Raw genomic sequence first — 15,107 nt, 5'->3', positions numbered from 1 at the left:
AAGCTCCTGACAGCTGCTGAGCCAGCAAAGTTACCCACTAAGCACCTCCAGCATACTGCCTGTAGATTTTCAGACCTCAACTGTAAACTGCTAAAGTGCCTTTTATCTCCTAAGAGAAAATTCTGGGGCTAGCTGCCATATTGGGCCAAAATTTCGAGAAAGTTTTAACAAACCTCTGACTCACATTCTAGTTTACACATTATTGTAATGAACTTCTACTGACACGACCCCTGCCACCAAAGGAAACAGACCTCTAAAGCCTCCTTTCAGGTGCAGTCACCTAGCACAGAAAGTGTAACTCAAGCCCATCCTCCTCTCCCTGCACCCCCTTTGTTGGTAATTGCCAGCAATTGTCAGCAAAAAGGGACTTGCACACCATACACAGCAGTTGGCAGTACTCACTTGAGTCTTTGACTCCCAGTAGGAATATAAGCCAGGACAAATCATGAAGATCCCAAGCTTAAGAATTGACAAGGTAGATCTTTAAGGTGATATTCTATTAGTCACTGGAAAACTTCTGCCTGAGCCCTGGGCTCCTCAGCTGATTTCATGTGAAGGATTTTCTTAGCCTTGTTCCAGCAGTTTTCTGATGAAAAGTTGAGGAACACATCCTTTTAAAGATTGTTTTTATTAATATGTTTTATTTTCCTTGAGAAATCTTTAATCTCTTCTGTCAAGTAAAATAAAATGTACATGGAGCTCAGTAGTAACCTTTTTTTTTTTTTTATGTCTGCACATTTTAATATTTTCTCCTCTCACCCAATCTCTGTGGTGCTAGGTATTTTTCCGTGTGAAATCTGGTAGATGGACTTTCTTGAGCACTGAGCCAGCTTGCTGCCCTGTTTTTCTTGGTATTCTTTTGGCTAGAAATAATCTCTTTGTAGGTAAAAGTTTTGTTCAGGTTGCTCATTTGGCTTGAAGGGAGAGATAGGTCTTCTGTCCTTTTCATGACTCCTGTTATTCTTTAACATATTTACCTTGTATTCTTAAAAACCTGAAGTTACAGAAACCAGAATTAAACACAGTTCTCTTTAAGCTCTATGTTGGTATAAAGGATCACATTCTATTCTCTGAACTTTCAAATAACCCTTTCTTTTCTGCCTGTGACTATGCCCCTATGGTTGTAGCTATGAAGAAGATAAAATGGTTGGGTGGAAAGAGAATCAAGAAAATCAGGGCTGCTTTATTCATGCTTGGGGATAGTGTTAGAGCAGTGCTTCCCCAAGTATGGTCTCCAGACTAGCTGCATCAGCATAACTCAGGGACTTACTAAAAAAGCAGCAGTTAAGCCCCACCTGTTAACAGCAGTGGTGTAGTCTGTGATCAGACTTCCAAAGTCCTTGTGTCCCATGTGGAAGAATCCATAGCAGGACACATGGGTGTAATTGGAATTTATTAAAAGTTAGGGAAGGGAAATACAAAAGGGAGCATGGTAGGCCCAGGTAGGATCTGGAGGCAGAAAGTGAGCCTCTCTTCTCCTGGTGTTTTTAAAACTTATGCTGACCTATGGGAAGGGCAGAACCACGTGAGTCCACTAATCAAGGAGTTGAAGGTGCCCCCAGGCCAGGTGAGAGTGATCTGGGCTGTCCCTGAGCCAGGTATGGGCAACCTACACACACATGCAATATTAAGTTGTGTATTTTCTGTGAGTCCTGAACTTTCCCTAATTCTAGCCTTCCTCACACCCAGATCTAGTAACTCAAATACTCCAAGGATGGGACCCAGCAATGTGCTATAATAAGCCCTGCAGTTGTGTTTATTTATCAGAATGAACCCAGGGCCTTATGTCCCAGCCCTACTTCAGGTAATTTTGATGTACCCAAGTTTGAGAACTACTTTGATAGGTCAGCTTGTTAAGTGGTAAGACTTTTGTTACTAATAGCATCTTAAGTCTCACCTGGTTGTATTTGGTATGAATCTGCAGCAACCTCTGGGTCAGGTCTAGGGACTTCGCCATTGGACCAAGGAGTTCCTTTTCGTGAGGAAACAACTTATCATATATGAGAGTGAATATCCTTGTGTGGAAAAGCAGCAGCTTACAGATTCATCAAGCAAGCAGAAATATATTAGTCTATCTCACTTATTAGAGATCAAGATTATCATGGGTAATGGTGAACATCAATATTTGAGTTTGGAGAATTTCTTTTTCCATTTCTGGGGTAGTGGTGTTGGGCAAAGTTGCCAATTAAAGGAATGTTAGGGTTCTAATTCTTATATAATTAGTTTCCAAGTTATAGTTTTATCAGGGCCCCCCAGATCATCTGAGTAAAGTTGTTTCTGAGACATCTGGAAAGAAAATAAATTTAGAGGAATTTTAAATTAAGCAAATTTAAAGATAAATTAAGAGGAATGAGTTGGGGGCTAGTGCATCTAAGAGTAGGGCTAGGAGAGTTCTTTGGAGTGGGGAGCATTAGTGGTACTTGGGTTTGAAGGGGGAGCTCTTTAGTCTTCTAATTCATATCCTAAGTGGGTCCAGTGAAAAGAGCTTCTGAATTCTAGTCTATCTCTTGCTTGCTGTGAGACCTCAGACAAACAATTCGTTCTCTTAGAAATGCATTTTCCCTTTTGTCAAATGAGGATAATAGTGACTGCTTCTTAAGATTCTTGTGCAGATTAATAGGAGTAATGTTAACGGCAATTAAGCAGTCTCTGATCATAAGATTTCCAAATTCTTTGTGTCCCACATGGAAGAATCTATGGCAGGACACATAGGTGTAATGGAGTTTATTAAAAGTTAGGGAGAAGAATTACAAAAGGGGCACATCAGGACCAGGTGGAAGCTGGAAGCCAGGTGCAAGTCTCTTTCCAGGTGCTCTTAAAAACTTATACACTAACCTATAGGAAGAGAAGAACCTGGGGATTCCTTACCACCAATAATCGATGATTGGGGAGGGGCAGGAGTGGTCCCTGGGCCAGATGAGGGTGGTTGGAGTTGTACCTGAACAAGGATGTAAATAACCTACACACATTTGCAGTGGAAAAGAAGGCTCAAAGAAAGAGAGGGATGTTCAACCTGAAATACAATATCAAGTCATCTATATGCTAAGAGTCTCAGCTTTCTCTAATTCTTGCCTGACTCAGTAGCACATATATAGGGCTGTGCATATCAGCACTTAATACATAGTAGTTCTCTCCTTTCTTCCAGAAAAGCCAATAAGCGTTGTACAATATGATTTTTTTCTCAAAAGAAAGATTATCCTCGAAAAGCAATCTACCATTTTATGTTCTTTCTTACACTCAAGAGAGTGCCTTTCTTGTACCCAAGAGAGTGCAATAAGAGAATCCCAATCTCTTTCCCCTTCTCTCAGTCTTATTCTCACACTCTGAAGAATTCAAATCTTATTCCTACCCCATCTGGAGCAGGCAGGCTAGTGTAGCTTTCAGTGGGTCCCTTTCAGAACCAGCAAGTGAGTAATGTGCTTCTTTTCCCTTTTGTTTGAATCTTCATTTGTCATGTGATTTTGAAGATTTTGAGATAAAAAACTGTCATTCTCTAGAAAACACCTTTTTTTGAGGGAAAAAAGAAGTAAACTGGGTCACTCAGTGCCAAATCAGCGACAATCTTAGAGATGGTACTAAATACCAAAGGTCAAAACTTGTGTATAAAAGATACACAATTAAGAGTAAAGAAATGGAAGGAGGAAGTTGATTTCCTTGGAGATAGAGCTGAAATTGTTGTCTCTGTCTGGCCAACCCAAGGACAGTATAGGATAGAGATTGCCAGAGCACTTGGCACTAGGTTTTTGGTTTTGTTTTTTTCCTTATTCTTTTTAAATAAATTCTCTCATTGTTTTAGTGGCCCTGTAGCTAATTTTTTTCTGAGACTAGGTTAGCTAAAATCATCTGACATGGAAAAGGAGGAGGCAAGGTTAAAAAGGAACCTAATTAGCAAGTTAATTATAGCAGGCAAAAAAGTGCACCAGTTTTATAAATAAGCTATTGTTGTGCTCATGCAAGTCGGGCCTTGTCAAGGAACTTGTTGGGGTTTAGAGGTCAAAGGATCCACGTAATTACGCATTTAGGAAAAATAACAATAAAAACAAAACAGCCACTAGAACTAGGAATGGCTGATGAGCCTCTAACAGAAACTGCCTTATTGAATCGGGGCTGTACTGCTGAGAGGGTTGTTGGAGCTGCTTCAGGGATTCCAAGAAAGGATAGTTGCCCCCCCCAGCCTCAAAAAAAAAAAAAAAAAGAGCTGGAACCAAAGCCAACAGAATTACTGATGAGGAAAGTTTAAAGGCCTGGATACAAGGGTCTCTGCACTAAAGAAGTGACTGTAGGGCTGGTAATGTCACTATGCTGAGCAGCAAGAAGAAATACATTGTCAATGGCAACGCTGGGATTAAAGCCCAGGTGAGGCTAAGCTCTTATTTACCAGTCTTGCTGCTGCTGTGGCCATTACTGCCCAAGGCCAGCTGCTTATACTTCTCCTTTCCCCACTGTCCTGCTCTTGTCCCTCCCTCTGGCTCATGTTAAGAGGAGCTGGCCTCCTCTTAACAGCCTCTTTCTCTTCCTTCCTTTCCCTTCTCTTCCCTTCTCTTCCCTTCTCTTCCCTTCTCTTCCCTTCCCTTCCCTTCCCTTCCCTTCCCTTCCCTTCTTCCCTTCCCTTGGTGCCTGTTAGAATTAGGCAGTGGTCTCCAGGATAGAAAAGGAGGGTTACCTGGAAGGACTCTGGTTTCCAGCAAGGTAGGAAGGTCAAGTAGACTCTGAGTAGATTCTACAAAGGTGCCACCACTGAGGGTGGGTAGATCATATGTTAGGAAATGGACTGCTGAGTGAAGAATGTAATGGTGCTTAACTGTTGAAGGGAAGAGGGCACCAGGACTGACCCACTTAATTCAGGTTAGTGTCTCTTTCATCAGTGAAAGGTACTTATTTCTTGGGAAAATTGTGTAATTTACTATATATAAATGGTTAGTCTCTAACATTCTTTTGTCTTTAAAAAAAAAAAACTGGATTCAGTGTCTAACCATTTAGCAAGAATCCTATGTTCTAATGCAGAAAGCCTGCCCAGCTTATTCTTTAGTGCCAAAAGAGTTTAAACCTGTCCTAGGTGAAGGGATTACTACAAAGGGAGAAGATGGTAAAGAAAGGAGCTCAGCTTAGCAAAAACTGACTTGCCATGGCAATGCAGGTAGGTATCTATCTATATGGCTTAGTGTTAGTGGAGTAAATAGATGTGTGCTCATCCCAGGCCTTCAAATCCAGCATATTTGACTGGCCCGCTCTAATGGTGTGTATATACTTGTGTCTGTGTGCACACAACTGTGCATGTTACACAGGTGTCTGGTTGGGGTGGGGGTGGGGTTCATAACACATATCTGAGGCAAGGTTTGTTTCTCTTTTTTTTAAGGGGGGGCACTGTTGAAGTTAGTGTCTCAGAATGGCCAGTTCTTTTTCCTTGATGGGCTTCTAAAAAGAATGAAGACATGACTGTCTTGAACCATGTTGGTGAAATGGACATGAGTTTTGAGGCTGACTTCTGTACCTCCCCAGCTTCTCACCCATTTCCAACATTTTTTGCCCTTAAAATTATTTTGACTTTAGACTTGGCTTATAGTTGCTGTGTTTACTGAATATTCAGCCAAGTACAGACAGTGAAGACAGGATAAGCTACTTCATGTTCATTGCTTCAGCATGTGATTGAGGATATGTCAGGCATTTGTGTTTGGTAATACAAGGGTGAATAAGAAGGCCAGCCCTTGCCTTCAGAGAGCCTGTAATTTATAGAGAATACAGGTACTTACATCAACATGAGTGCTGTGCTAGATAAAATTTCAAGTTCATCCCATGGAGGTACAGTCCCTTTGGAATAAGTTGGTATTTTAGCAAGATAATCACTTGTCATTTTTTATTTTGAGATGAGCTTCTAATCCAATGGATTTTCTTACTGCTTTGCAAACTTTGAAGCACTATGCAGGCTTTGTTTGTTGTTGTAGTGATGGAGATGCTATGAATTCCCCCTTAGAGACAATGAATGCTACACTAATTCAATTTGGCACTCTGTCCCCTTGTCTCAATATTCAAATGACTCTGCAGTGACCTCTTATAACAGGAAGTGTAGCCCTCAGTTGCTGATTTCATTTTACAATGCTGTTTCTGTGTTCTGCCCATCAGGGAACCATCTTTTTATTATTAAAGGTAGAATCAGTTGTCAGATCTTTGATCCTTTTTAGGAAACCTGTGCCACCCTGGGTCCAGAAGAATAAGCAATTATACCAACGTTCAGTTAGAAAAAAGAAAAAGTTATTAATTGAATAAATGATATGAGCTTTGATTTGTAAAATATTATAAAGTATCAGCCGAGACCTTTAACTATAGGAGTTAGAATTAAAACTGCAAGAAAGTCATGATCTGATACTGTACAAACATAACCTGCAGAGTGTGATGAGTGTATATTCAGTCCAGTCATCCCTGCTGTACCTGTTATAGTTATTAAATAATCAAGCTTATGACATTTAGGTATTTTACGATACCAAACATTTTACTTTATTATATCGTTTTTATACTCATGGCCCGACACTTGCACGGACACTGTACCACTTGAGCCACTCCACCAGTCCCTAACTAAAACATTTTAGAAAGTCTTTAACAAATTAAAGTGGCTACCTGCAAGAATTACAAGAACACTGAACTGCAGGGTGGGAGAAGTGAGTGCATTTATTGAATCTCCTGCTGTGTTTCACAGTTTACATTCATCGTTATCTCTGTGGTATTTATGGGAAACTAGGCTCACAAATACATCTTGACCAACATCACACAGCTAGTAAGAAGAATGGGCAAGATTTTAATGTAATGCCAGAATGTTCTGTTGGAATGAAAAGCCTTTTTCAAAATTAATACATCATACCATTTCTTGAGAATTTTGAAATCTGAAAGCAAGTCATTTTACCTTTTTTGCACCTTAAAAATTTCTCATCTAGATATATGAAGGTTATATATAGTCAGACAGTCTCAAGATTCTTTCTAGCTTTAATTTTCAGTGAAACCATAGAAAGGATTTCTTAATATGATTCAACTTCCTAAAAATTTATTGTAACCAAAACGTCCCTTTCTTCTTTCTTTCTTTCTTTCTTTCTTGTTTTTTTTTTTTTTTTTTTTTGGGGTGGGACTGTGGTTTGAACTCAGGGCTTTGAGCTTGCAAATCGGGCACTCTACCACTTGAGCCATGCCTCCTGTCCATTTTTGCTCTTGTTATTTAGGACCTGGGGTCTCTCTAACTATTTGCCTGGGCTGGCCTCCAACCTTAGTCCTCCTGATCTAATCCTCCCAAATAACTAAGATTATAGGTGTCAGGCTTCTTTTTTGTTTTGGTTTTGGGTTTTTTTGGTGGCACTGGTGTTTGAACTCAGGCTTCATGCTTCCTAGGCAGGTGTTCTTGCCGCCTGAACCACTCTGCCAGCCCCCTCCTTTCTCCTTTTTTTAATCACAATTTTATTGTAAAAAGTGTATAGGTAGAAAGTGTATTAAATATTTAAATTTGAAGCCAACTGTGGTGGTGATAGCTACTTGAGAGGCAGAGGTGGATCTCAGGTTCAATGCTGGTCCAGGCAAAAGTTAGCAAGTCTCTGTCTCAAAAACAAAATAAAAATAAAAGGGCTAGATACATAACTCAAGTGGTAGAGCACTTTCCTAGCAAGTGTGAGACCCTGGATTCAATCTCCATCACTGCAAAAAGAAAAATAATTAAATTTGATAGAAACATAGTAGGTGGAGAATGAAAACTTACCCTTTTCAAAAAGTCTCATGCAGTTGATCTGATACAATCAGATCAACTGCATAAGAAGATAAGAACCTATAATAATGCAAACTCTAAATTGCTTCCTAAAAATGGAGGTTCTTTTCCTTTATATAACTTGGGTTCTTTTTCTTAGCAGATCCAATTTGCTGACCAGAAACAAGAATTCAACAAACGTCCCACCAAAATTGGACGTCGCTCTCTGTCTCGTTCCATTTCTCAGTCATCTACTGACAGCTACAGCTCAGGTAAGTACTAAACTGCCACAAACCCCCTGCCAAGGCCAACAACAGGTATGATCAACAGATCCATCTATCTAAGACCAGTTATTCAAGCCTGTGAAAATTTGACCCAAAATTTTGGGTGGAATCTTTTGGATTTCTCTTGGGAATTTAATAATGGAGTTTCATGGAGACCTCATCTTCCAGCAGATTTAGAAGGTGATTGAAAAGAATGAGTTCTTTGATCTACTCAAAAGGATGGGAGCATTTAGTTCATTGAACAGCATATAGAAAGACTTGTATTTTTTCCGTCCTTTGAAAATAAAAAGAGGCTCTCATCCCTCTATCTGGTACTTGCAAAATAAGGGAGAAACCTCTGTTGCCTCAAGAAACAATGAAGACATTGTAGTTAACTCAAGCAATTTGCCTTGTCTCCAAAGCTGTGACATTGCATTGCTTGTTATTCCTTCCTTGCTTTGCAGTAGCATTAATTCAAATACATGTGCCTTCGGCCTGAGTTACCATTTAATGTCAGATGAGCTATTCCCCATAGGACCCCTAGAAGGCAATGGCTGTTTATGCAACATTGCCCAGTATGAGTCTGATCTGATAAGGGGCTATTTTATTTTGATCTTGTGTTAGAGTGTGGTAGGGAGCTGAGAGTTTGCCCTGGTTACCTCTTCACATTATACATAGTAGTAATATTCATTAGAAAGTTTTCTCATGTCCTGAAATTTTATTTGTTCTTCACACAAGATGGAAAGTAGTATTTGTTACTTAAAGTTAATGAAAGGTTGTTTGGGAAGCTATAACTTTTAGGTTTGGTAGGTTTTTATTTACACCTTTTTTTTTTTTTTTTTGAGACAGGATCTCATTATATAGCCCAGGCTGGCCTGGAACTCAGTATGTAGCTTAAGCTGGCCTAGAACTCAGAATCCTTCTGCTTTAGCCTCCTGAGTCCTGGGATTATAGGCATGTATAAACATGCTCCACTGTTTACACACTTTTTACCTTTCTCTTTACTTCCTCCTCATTCTACTGTGAATGAGGTAAAGCATATGTCATAAATTCCAATTGATTCTTATATAAAGATATGGATGCTGGTGGCTCACACCTGTCATCCTAGCTACTCAGGAAGCAGAGATCATGAGGACTGCAGTTCGAAGCCAGCCCCATGCAAATAGTTTGTGAAACCTTATCTCAAAAAAAAAAAAAACCTATCACAAAATAAAAGGTCTAGCGGAGTGGCTCACATGTTAAGAGCACCTGCCTAGCAAGCATGAGACCCAAGTGCCACCAAAAAAAAAGATATGGAATGTCATACTTATCTTATGCTACTGAAATAAAATGTGTTGAAAATTCATGAACTAGTTAATATAACTCTGAAAGCTATAATGTGAAAATGTGAATTGTAAAATAATATGTGACATTTTAGATGTGGGTTTGTACATGTTATCTATTATTATACTAAATAATAATGATGCTAAATTTTAACTCCAGCTCAGTCTCTTCCCTACACAACTAGATCCACATAGCAGCATGTTCCTGCAGAGGAAGACAATGCCTGGTTTCCTGCCCAAACCCCACATGCAGAGTGTACTTTCAATAAACCTATGTACCTAGAAGAATGTAGGTGATGCCCTTGGTTTCTAAGGGAGCACAGAGTTGCCTGATATGGGTCATTGGTAAATGATATTAACTGGTCTCATCCAGTATATTTGGGCCTTTTAGATTAAACTATATGAAGTCAAAAGTTATCAGCCTAATATATTCATTTAAGTACATTAAATTCAGAAGCAGGAAGTCAAAACATCCTGAATTTGGAGAATAACTTAAACGATTCACTGGATGCTGGAACTGGCATCCCTGTGAATATGATATCCTTGGCCTCTTTGGGAACATTTACTTTATTTATTTATTTATTTTTCTTGCGGTGCACATGCTGGGCAAGTGCTCTACTTCTTGGGCTATGCTCCCCAGTCTTTTGTTTTCTTTTCATTTGTTTTTGAGACAGGGTCTCACTACCTTTTTTTTTTTTTTTGTCCTGGCTGGCCTCAAACTCATAATCCTCCTGCCTCTGTGTCCAGAGTAGCTGGGATCATAGGCATGAATCACCATACTCGACCTAAAAAAAACTCTGACATGTTCAAAACCAGGAGAGCAGGCAGTTAAATGAGATGGTACAGGAAGAGCTCTGTGCCCATTGAATGAAAACCCAGGAATTGCAAAATTGAGTCAGAGGTTTCTAAACATAAGATGATATGCAGGTGCATGTCTATAAGTACTTGAGGTCTGTTTTCAGCATGCATTATAATTGACTACAGAAATTAACATTGGGGAATCCTAAAAACTGATCCTTGGACTTCTGCCTTCTTTGTACTCTCTCCCTAAGTGAATTTATTTCCTCATGGTTTTCAATATCATGTATTGGTGTTTGATTCTCATATTTTTATCTCCTGTTCAAAATCTCCCTACACACTAGATCAACTGTTCATCTCAAACCTCCCATGTCATCTTCAGTCTAATCTTAACACTGCAGCCACATTCATTCTTTTAAAATAAGTCAGAGCCGGACACCAGTGGCTCACACCTGTAATCCTAGCCACTTGGGAAACTGAGATTGGGAGGATTGTAGTTAGAGGACAGCCCCAGCAAATAAATAGTTCACAAGATCCCTGTCTCCAAAATAACTAGAGCAAAATAGACTAGAGGTGTGGCTCAAGTGTAGATCTCCTGCTTTGCAAATGTGAAGACCTGAACCTGAGTTCAAACTCCAGCCCCACCAATATATAAATAAATACATATATACACGCATAAATAAAGTCAGGTCAGGTGCTCAGTAGTAGATGGCTTGCCTAGCATGTGCAAGGCCTTGGATTTGATCCCCAGCACTGCAAAAAAGTAAGTAAAATAAAGATGAAGTTGTATAAAATGAGTCAAACCATATCACTTCTCTGCTCAAAACCTCCAGTGACTTCCCCATCTCACTCTGAGTAAAGGCTAAGATTCTTACGAGCTTAAAAGTCCCTATGCCAGCCAGCCTCCCATTGTATTTTTTATCACGTCACTACTTCCTCAGCCATTCAGTTCACTCCAGCCTCACTAGCCTCCCTACTATTCCTCTGAAACATGCCAGGATGGCCCTGTTCAAGACCTTTGTATTTATTTCCTCCACCAGGAATGTTTATTTCCCAATACATTCATGGCTGGTTATTTTACCTTCAGTTTTGCACTAAGTATTGTCTTTGAATTCAGGCCTATCCTGGCTGATCTTTTAAAATCGTATATAACATGATGGCTGTATAACTATAGTTTATAACAATGTATTATATTCTTAAGAAAGTAGTATTTTTGGTTTTGGTTTTGTTTTTTTGGGTTTTTTTGCTTTATTTTTTATTAGGATATATTTGTTGTATGGGGAGATTCATTGCAACAGTTCCAAATAGGCTTATATTGTATATTGGTTAGATTACCCCCACAGTATATGGGGTGATGCATGTGTTAATTAGTTCTACTGAGCTCTTCTACAATGTGTACTTATTTCAAAACAACATGTTATATATAATAAACACAGTATATATAATTTTGTCAATTAAAAATTAATTAATTATAAATATTATACAAATACCCCACCCAACACTATCAAATTTTCTTCCTTAATTTTTCTTTATAGCACTTATAAAGCATACTACATATTTTTCTAATTTGTTTTTGTCTTTCTCCTCCTACTTGAATGCAAGATCCATGAGAACACAAATTTTTGTTTATTTTATACCGTTACATTCCCAGCATTTAGAACAGTGTTTGACACAGATGAGGTACTCAATAAATAAATACTGGTAAAAGCTGTTCAGTGACATTCTTTTTCTTTTCTTCTCCTTCTCTGCTCTCCTCTCCTCTTTTCTTTCATTTCTTACACTTCCAGGTACTGGACCCAGGGTCTCATGCATGCTAAGCAAGTACTCTCTCACTGAGCCGCATCCGCAGGCCCAGAGACATTCTTACTAGTCTTTGTACTCTTATTGAGGTCTCTGACATACTCTCTATGTATGTGAAAAGCCAAAAGGTGTATGATCTATCCAAAAAGAGTTACCTCCTTGTTCACTGTGCTGGTTTTGCTGAAGGTACTTGGGGGCTTAAATGAACAATGGCCCTCTCTTCCTAAGGATCCTAGTGCCATGCTTTAATTTAAGAGCTACTATCAACCTTCTCAAACAAGGTTCCTCATCTGAATTACAGAACCCAGAAGGTAATGTGTTTTCTTAATTCTCCAAGAGATGGTACATAATGAGTACCTTTCTAGATGTATAGGAGAGAAGTTAATTCATTATGTGCAATGGATGCTTCAAGACTTTATGACTTAATACTCAGGGAACCTGGATTGAAAACTGCTGCATTCTTTTATATGAAACAAACTTCTAAAAATTCCTCCCCTAAGCAAAAAAAATATATATAAAATTAAATGAACAGAAGATTCTTTTCTTCAAAATCAAGACTGTTCTCAGTGATTCATTTCTGAGAAGACTGTCTGCAGTGAGTTAGTTACTTAAGGATGAGGAGGGATGACATCTACTCATGAGTGGTACTTATAAAGTTTGAGATACCTTTAGATTTTTGTTTATTTGTTTAAGACAGCTTATTGAAAAAGGTTTGCCAAATCAGTGTTTGGGAAGGAAGGGGGCATATAACAAGACCCTGTGCCAAATCAATGTCTACAAAGAGGAATATAGGTTAACAGGGGTAGAGGGAAAAAGATACAGATGTATTGGCTTCTTCAAAGCAGGTGTTCCTGTAACTTCCTAGTTACAGGATGCAGCTCAGTAGTAGGGCTCTTGTCTTGCAATACAGAAGTCTGTGGGCCCTGTTGACAGCAGCAGGAAAACCTGTTGCTATGGGAAGGTTTATTTAAAATTTCATCCATCCAGCTTTTCAAGGTTCCACTTTTGGGGGGTTGAGTATAAGTGTTAACTCCTTCTAAAAGGTTTTGTTAGCCATTTTCAGTTGTAAATCAAAGCAGTGGCTGAGCCTTTTGCAGCCTCCTGTAACTGGTCACACACACACACACACACACACACACCCTCTCCTTCAGAGCAGTGGCCACACACACACACATACCCCTCTCCTTCAGAGCAGTGGCTAGCATTGGAACCGAGGACTAAGGTCTAAGGTCTGTGAGAAACCTGTAATTCCCTTTGCAGCCATTTATGTCCTAGGCAGTGTTACGAAGCAGGGACACCCCTTTCCATCAAGCTGCCTTGTCTTCTAGGAGAGAGAGCCCCAGCACTTAACAGCCCTCCCCTCTCACTCCACAGTATGCTGGCTTTTTAACCAAGTGGCTGGCAAGCAGGGTGAATATGAAATCTAGAGAGCTGATGTTCTAGAAGTCAAAGCCACACAGGCTTTCCAGGATGCTTGCCTCAGACAATATACCTTCAGATTTTTTCCAAATGACAAAAGTTTTACTTGTTTGCTTGTATTTTGGTTGCTAGTACAGCTTTTCACATATTTGTTGAGTATTACACATCAATGAAATCTGCTGTACACTGATACACAGGTCCCTACTGTTATTTCCATTACCAAATAAATAAGTTGAACCTGAGAGTAACTGTCTGACAAAATAATTTAATAGAATGAGAATTCTGACTGCTCTTCTAGCAGTAACTCATACAATCACAGCTACTAGGAGGTAAGACTAAATGAGGTGTGAGCCATAGAACATATGTATGGCATGTTCTAGAAATATTACTTTCCTACCTAGAAACTGAACCACTGTGGAGATTATCTTATTTATTTATAAGACTTTTCTACTGGTAGTTAACTATGAACATAAGGAGAGAGAAAATCTGTAAAACTCCTCAGTTTACATTTGGATAAATTGAAAACTGATCCCGTAGCTTTACCAACTATGGGTAAAGCTAGAGGTGGGGTCCTATGTTCTAGTTTATCAATTGTTTTTTGTCTTTGGTTCTTGTTTTGTCATACCAGGGATTGAACCTAGAACCTTGCATATGCCAGCCAAACACTCTACCACTTGAGCTACACCCCTATCCCTTTTATTTTGTACTTTGTTTTTGAGACAAGGTCTCGCTAACTTTGCTTAGACTGGCCTCAAATGCATGATTTTCCTGCCTCCACCTCCCAAGTAGCTGGGATTACAGGCCTGCTCCACCACTTCTAGATTGATGATTTTGTCGGTTTACTTGTTTGTGTTTTCTTTTTAGTGGTACTGGGGGTTGAACTCAGGACCGTGTGCTTTCTAGGCAGGTGCTCTACCACTTGAGCCACTCCGCCAGCTTTGACTCTTCAATTTTAATGAAATTATGACCCTGGGCTTCAGAATATGCTGATGAGTCTATGTATTTTAGAAACCCTATTCAAAATATAGTGGCAGAAATAAGTATGTTCAAAAAAATAAATGAATAAATGTCACAGTAGTTCAGGAATAGCACCTACTCTTGGTCTGGATCTGTCAGCCATGTTGCATCCTCATATTAGCGCAATCTAGACAACTACTGCTTTCGGTTCTTACCTGACAGCAGCTCTTTCTAAAGGACTCTTTGAAAAACCCATTTTGGCTCAAGAAAAACATTTGTAACTGTAACTTTCTATTATGAAAGTAATATACTTTTTTTTCTAGCTTTCAGAATAAAGAAGTGGTATAAGCAATTTTGTTCTTTGAATTGGATAAAAGACAAAGTCAAAAATTGGAGTGCTTATCTTAAGAATAAGGTTTTTTTTGTTTAGTTTCATTTTTTTTTTCTTTTCTTTTTTTTTTTTTCCTGACTCATCCTTAGAAGCTAAAGAGGCATAGGAGAGGAAAACTATTCTGGGAGTGAGGACTTCAGTCACCACCTGTTTATCATTGCCAGCGACCACCTGCTGCTTTGGTAGAGCAGGTAGATTAGTAAGAGATGACTAAGGCAGAAAGAAAAAAAGAAACTAAGTAATTTTGTATGAATGTCATTCTTTTCCCATTCAAAAATCTTAAAAAATGTTACATCTGATACTAAGTTTAGAATATGAGCAAAAATGAGTAATAATATCAGGTATCATTTATTAAATGCTTAGTTACTGTATGCTAATCATTATACTAAGTGCTTTCTTTACAGTATCTTATATAATCTTCTCTACAATTTAACTCCATT

The 15,107-nt window shown here is 39.0% G+C and overlaps 1 protein-coding gene across 11 annotated transcripts in view; it reads left to right on the top strand.

Moving 5' to 3' along the window:
* Positions 1-15,107, top strand: part of Ahcyl2 (adenosylhomocysteinase like 2) — a 174,793-nt gene that overhangs the window by 117,807 nt on the left and 41,879 nt on the right. For 4 of the 11 annotated variants that reach the window (XM_074063435.1, XM_074063471.1, XM_020160262.2 and 1 more), the window contains one exon: positions 7,881-7,989. In XM_074063435.1, the coding sequence (XP_073919536.1) occupies positions 7,881-7,989 (109 nt within the window). Of the gene's footprint in view, positions 1-4,033; positions 4,357-4,824; positions 4,846-7,877; positions 7,990-15,107 lie in introns of those variants that run through there. The other 7 variants (XM_074063425.1, XM_074063460.1, XM_074063458.1 and 4 more) reach the window with 4 other exon arrangements.

Source organism: Castor canadensis, chromosome 2 (genome assembly GCF_047511655.1).
Source record: "Castor canadensis chromosome 2, mCasCan1.hap1v2, whole genome shotgun sequence".
In the NCBI taxonomy this organism is placed as follows: Eukaryota; Metazoa; Chordata; class Mammalia; order Rodentia; family Castoridae; genus Castor; species Castor canadensis.
The sequence above is the reverse complement of the archived record's forward strand: the minus strand, read 5'-3'. Positions and strand labels throughout refer to the sequence as shown.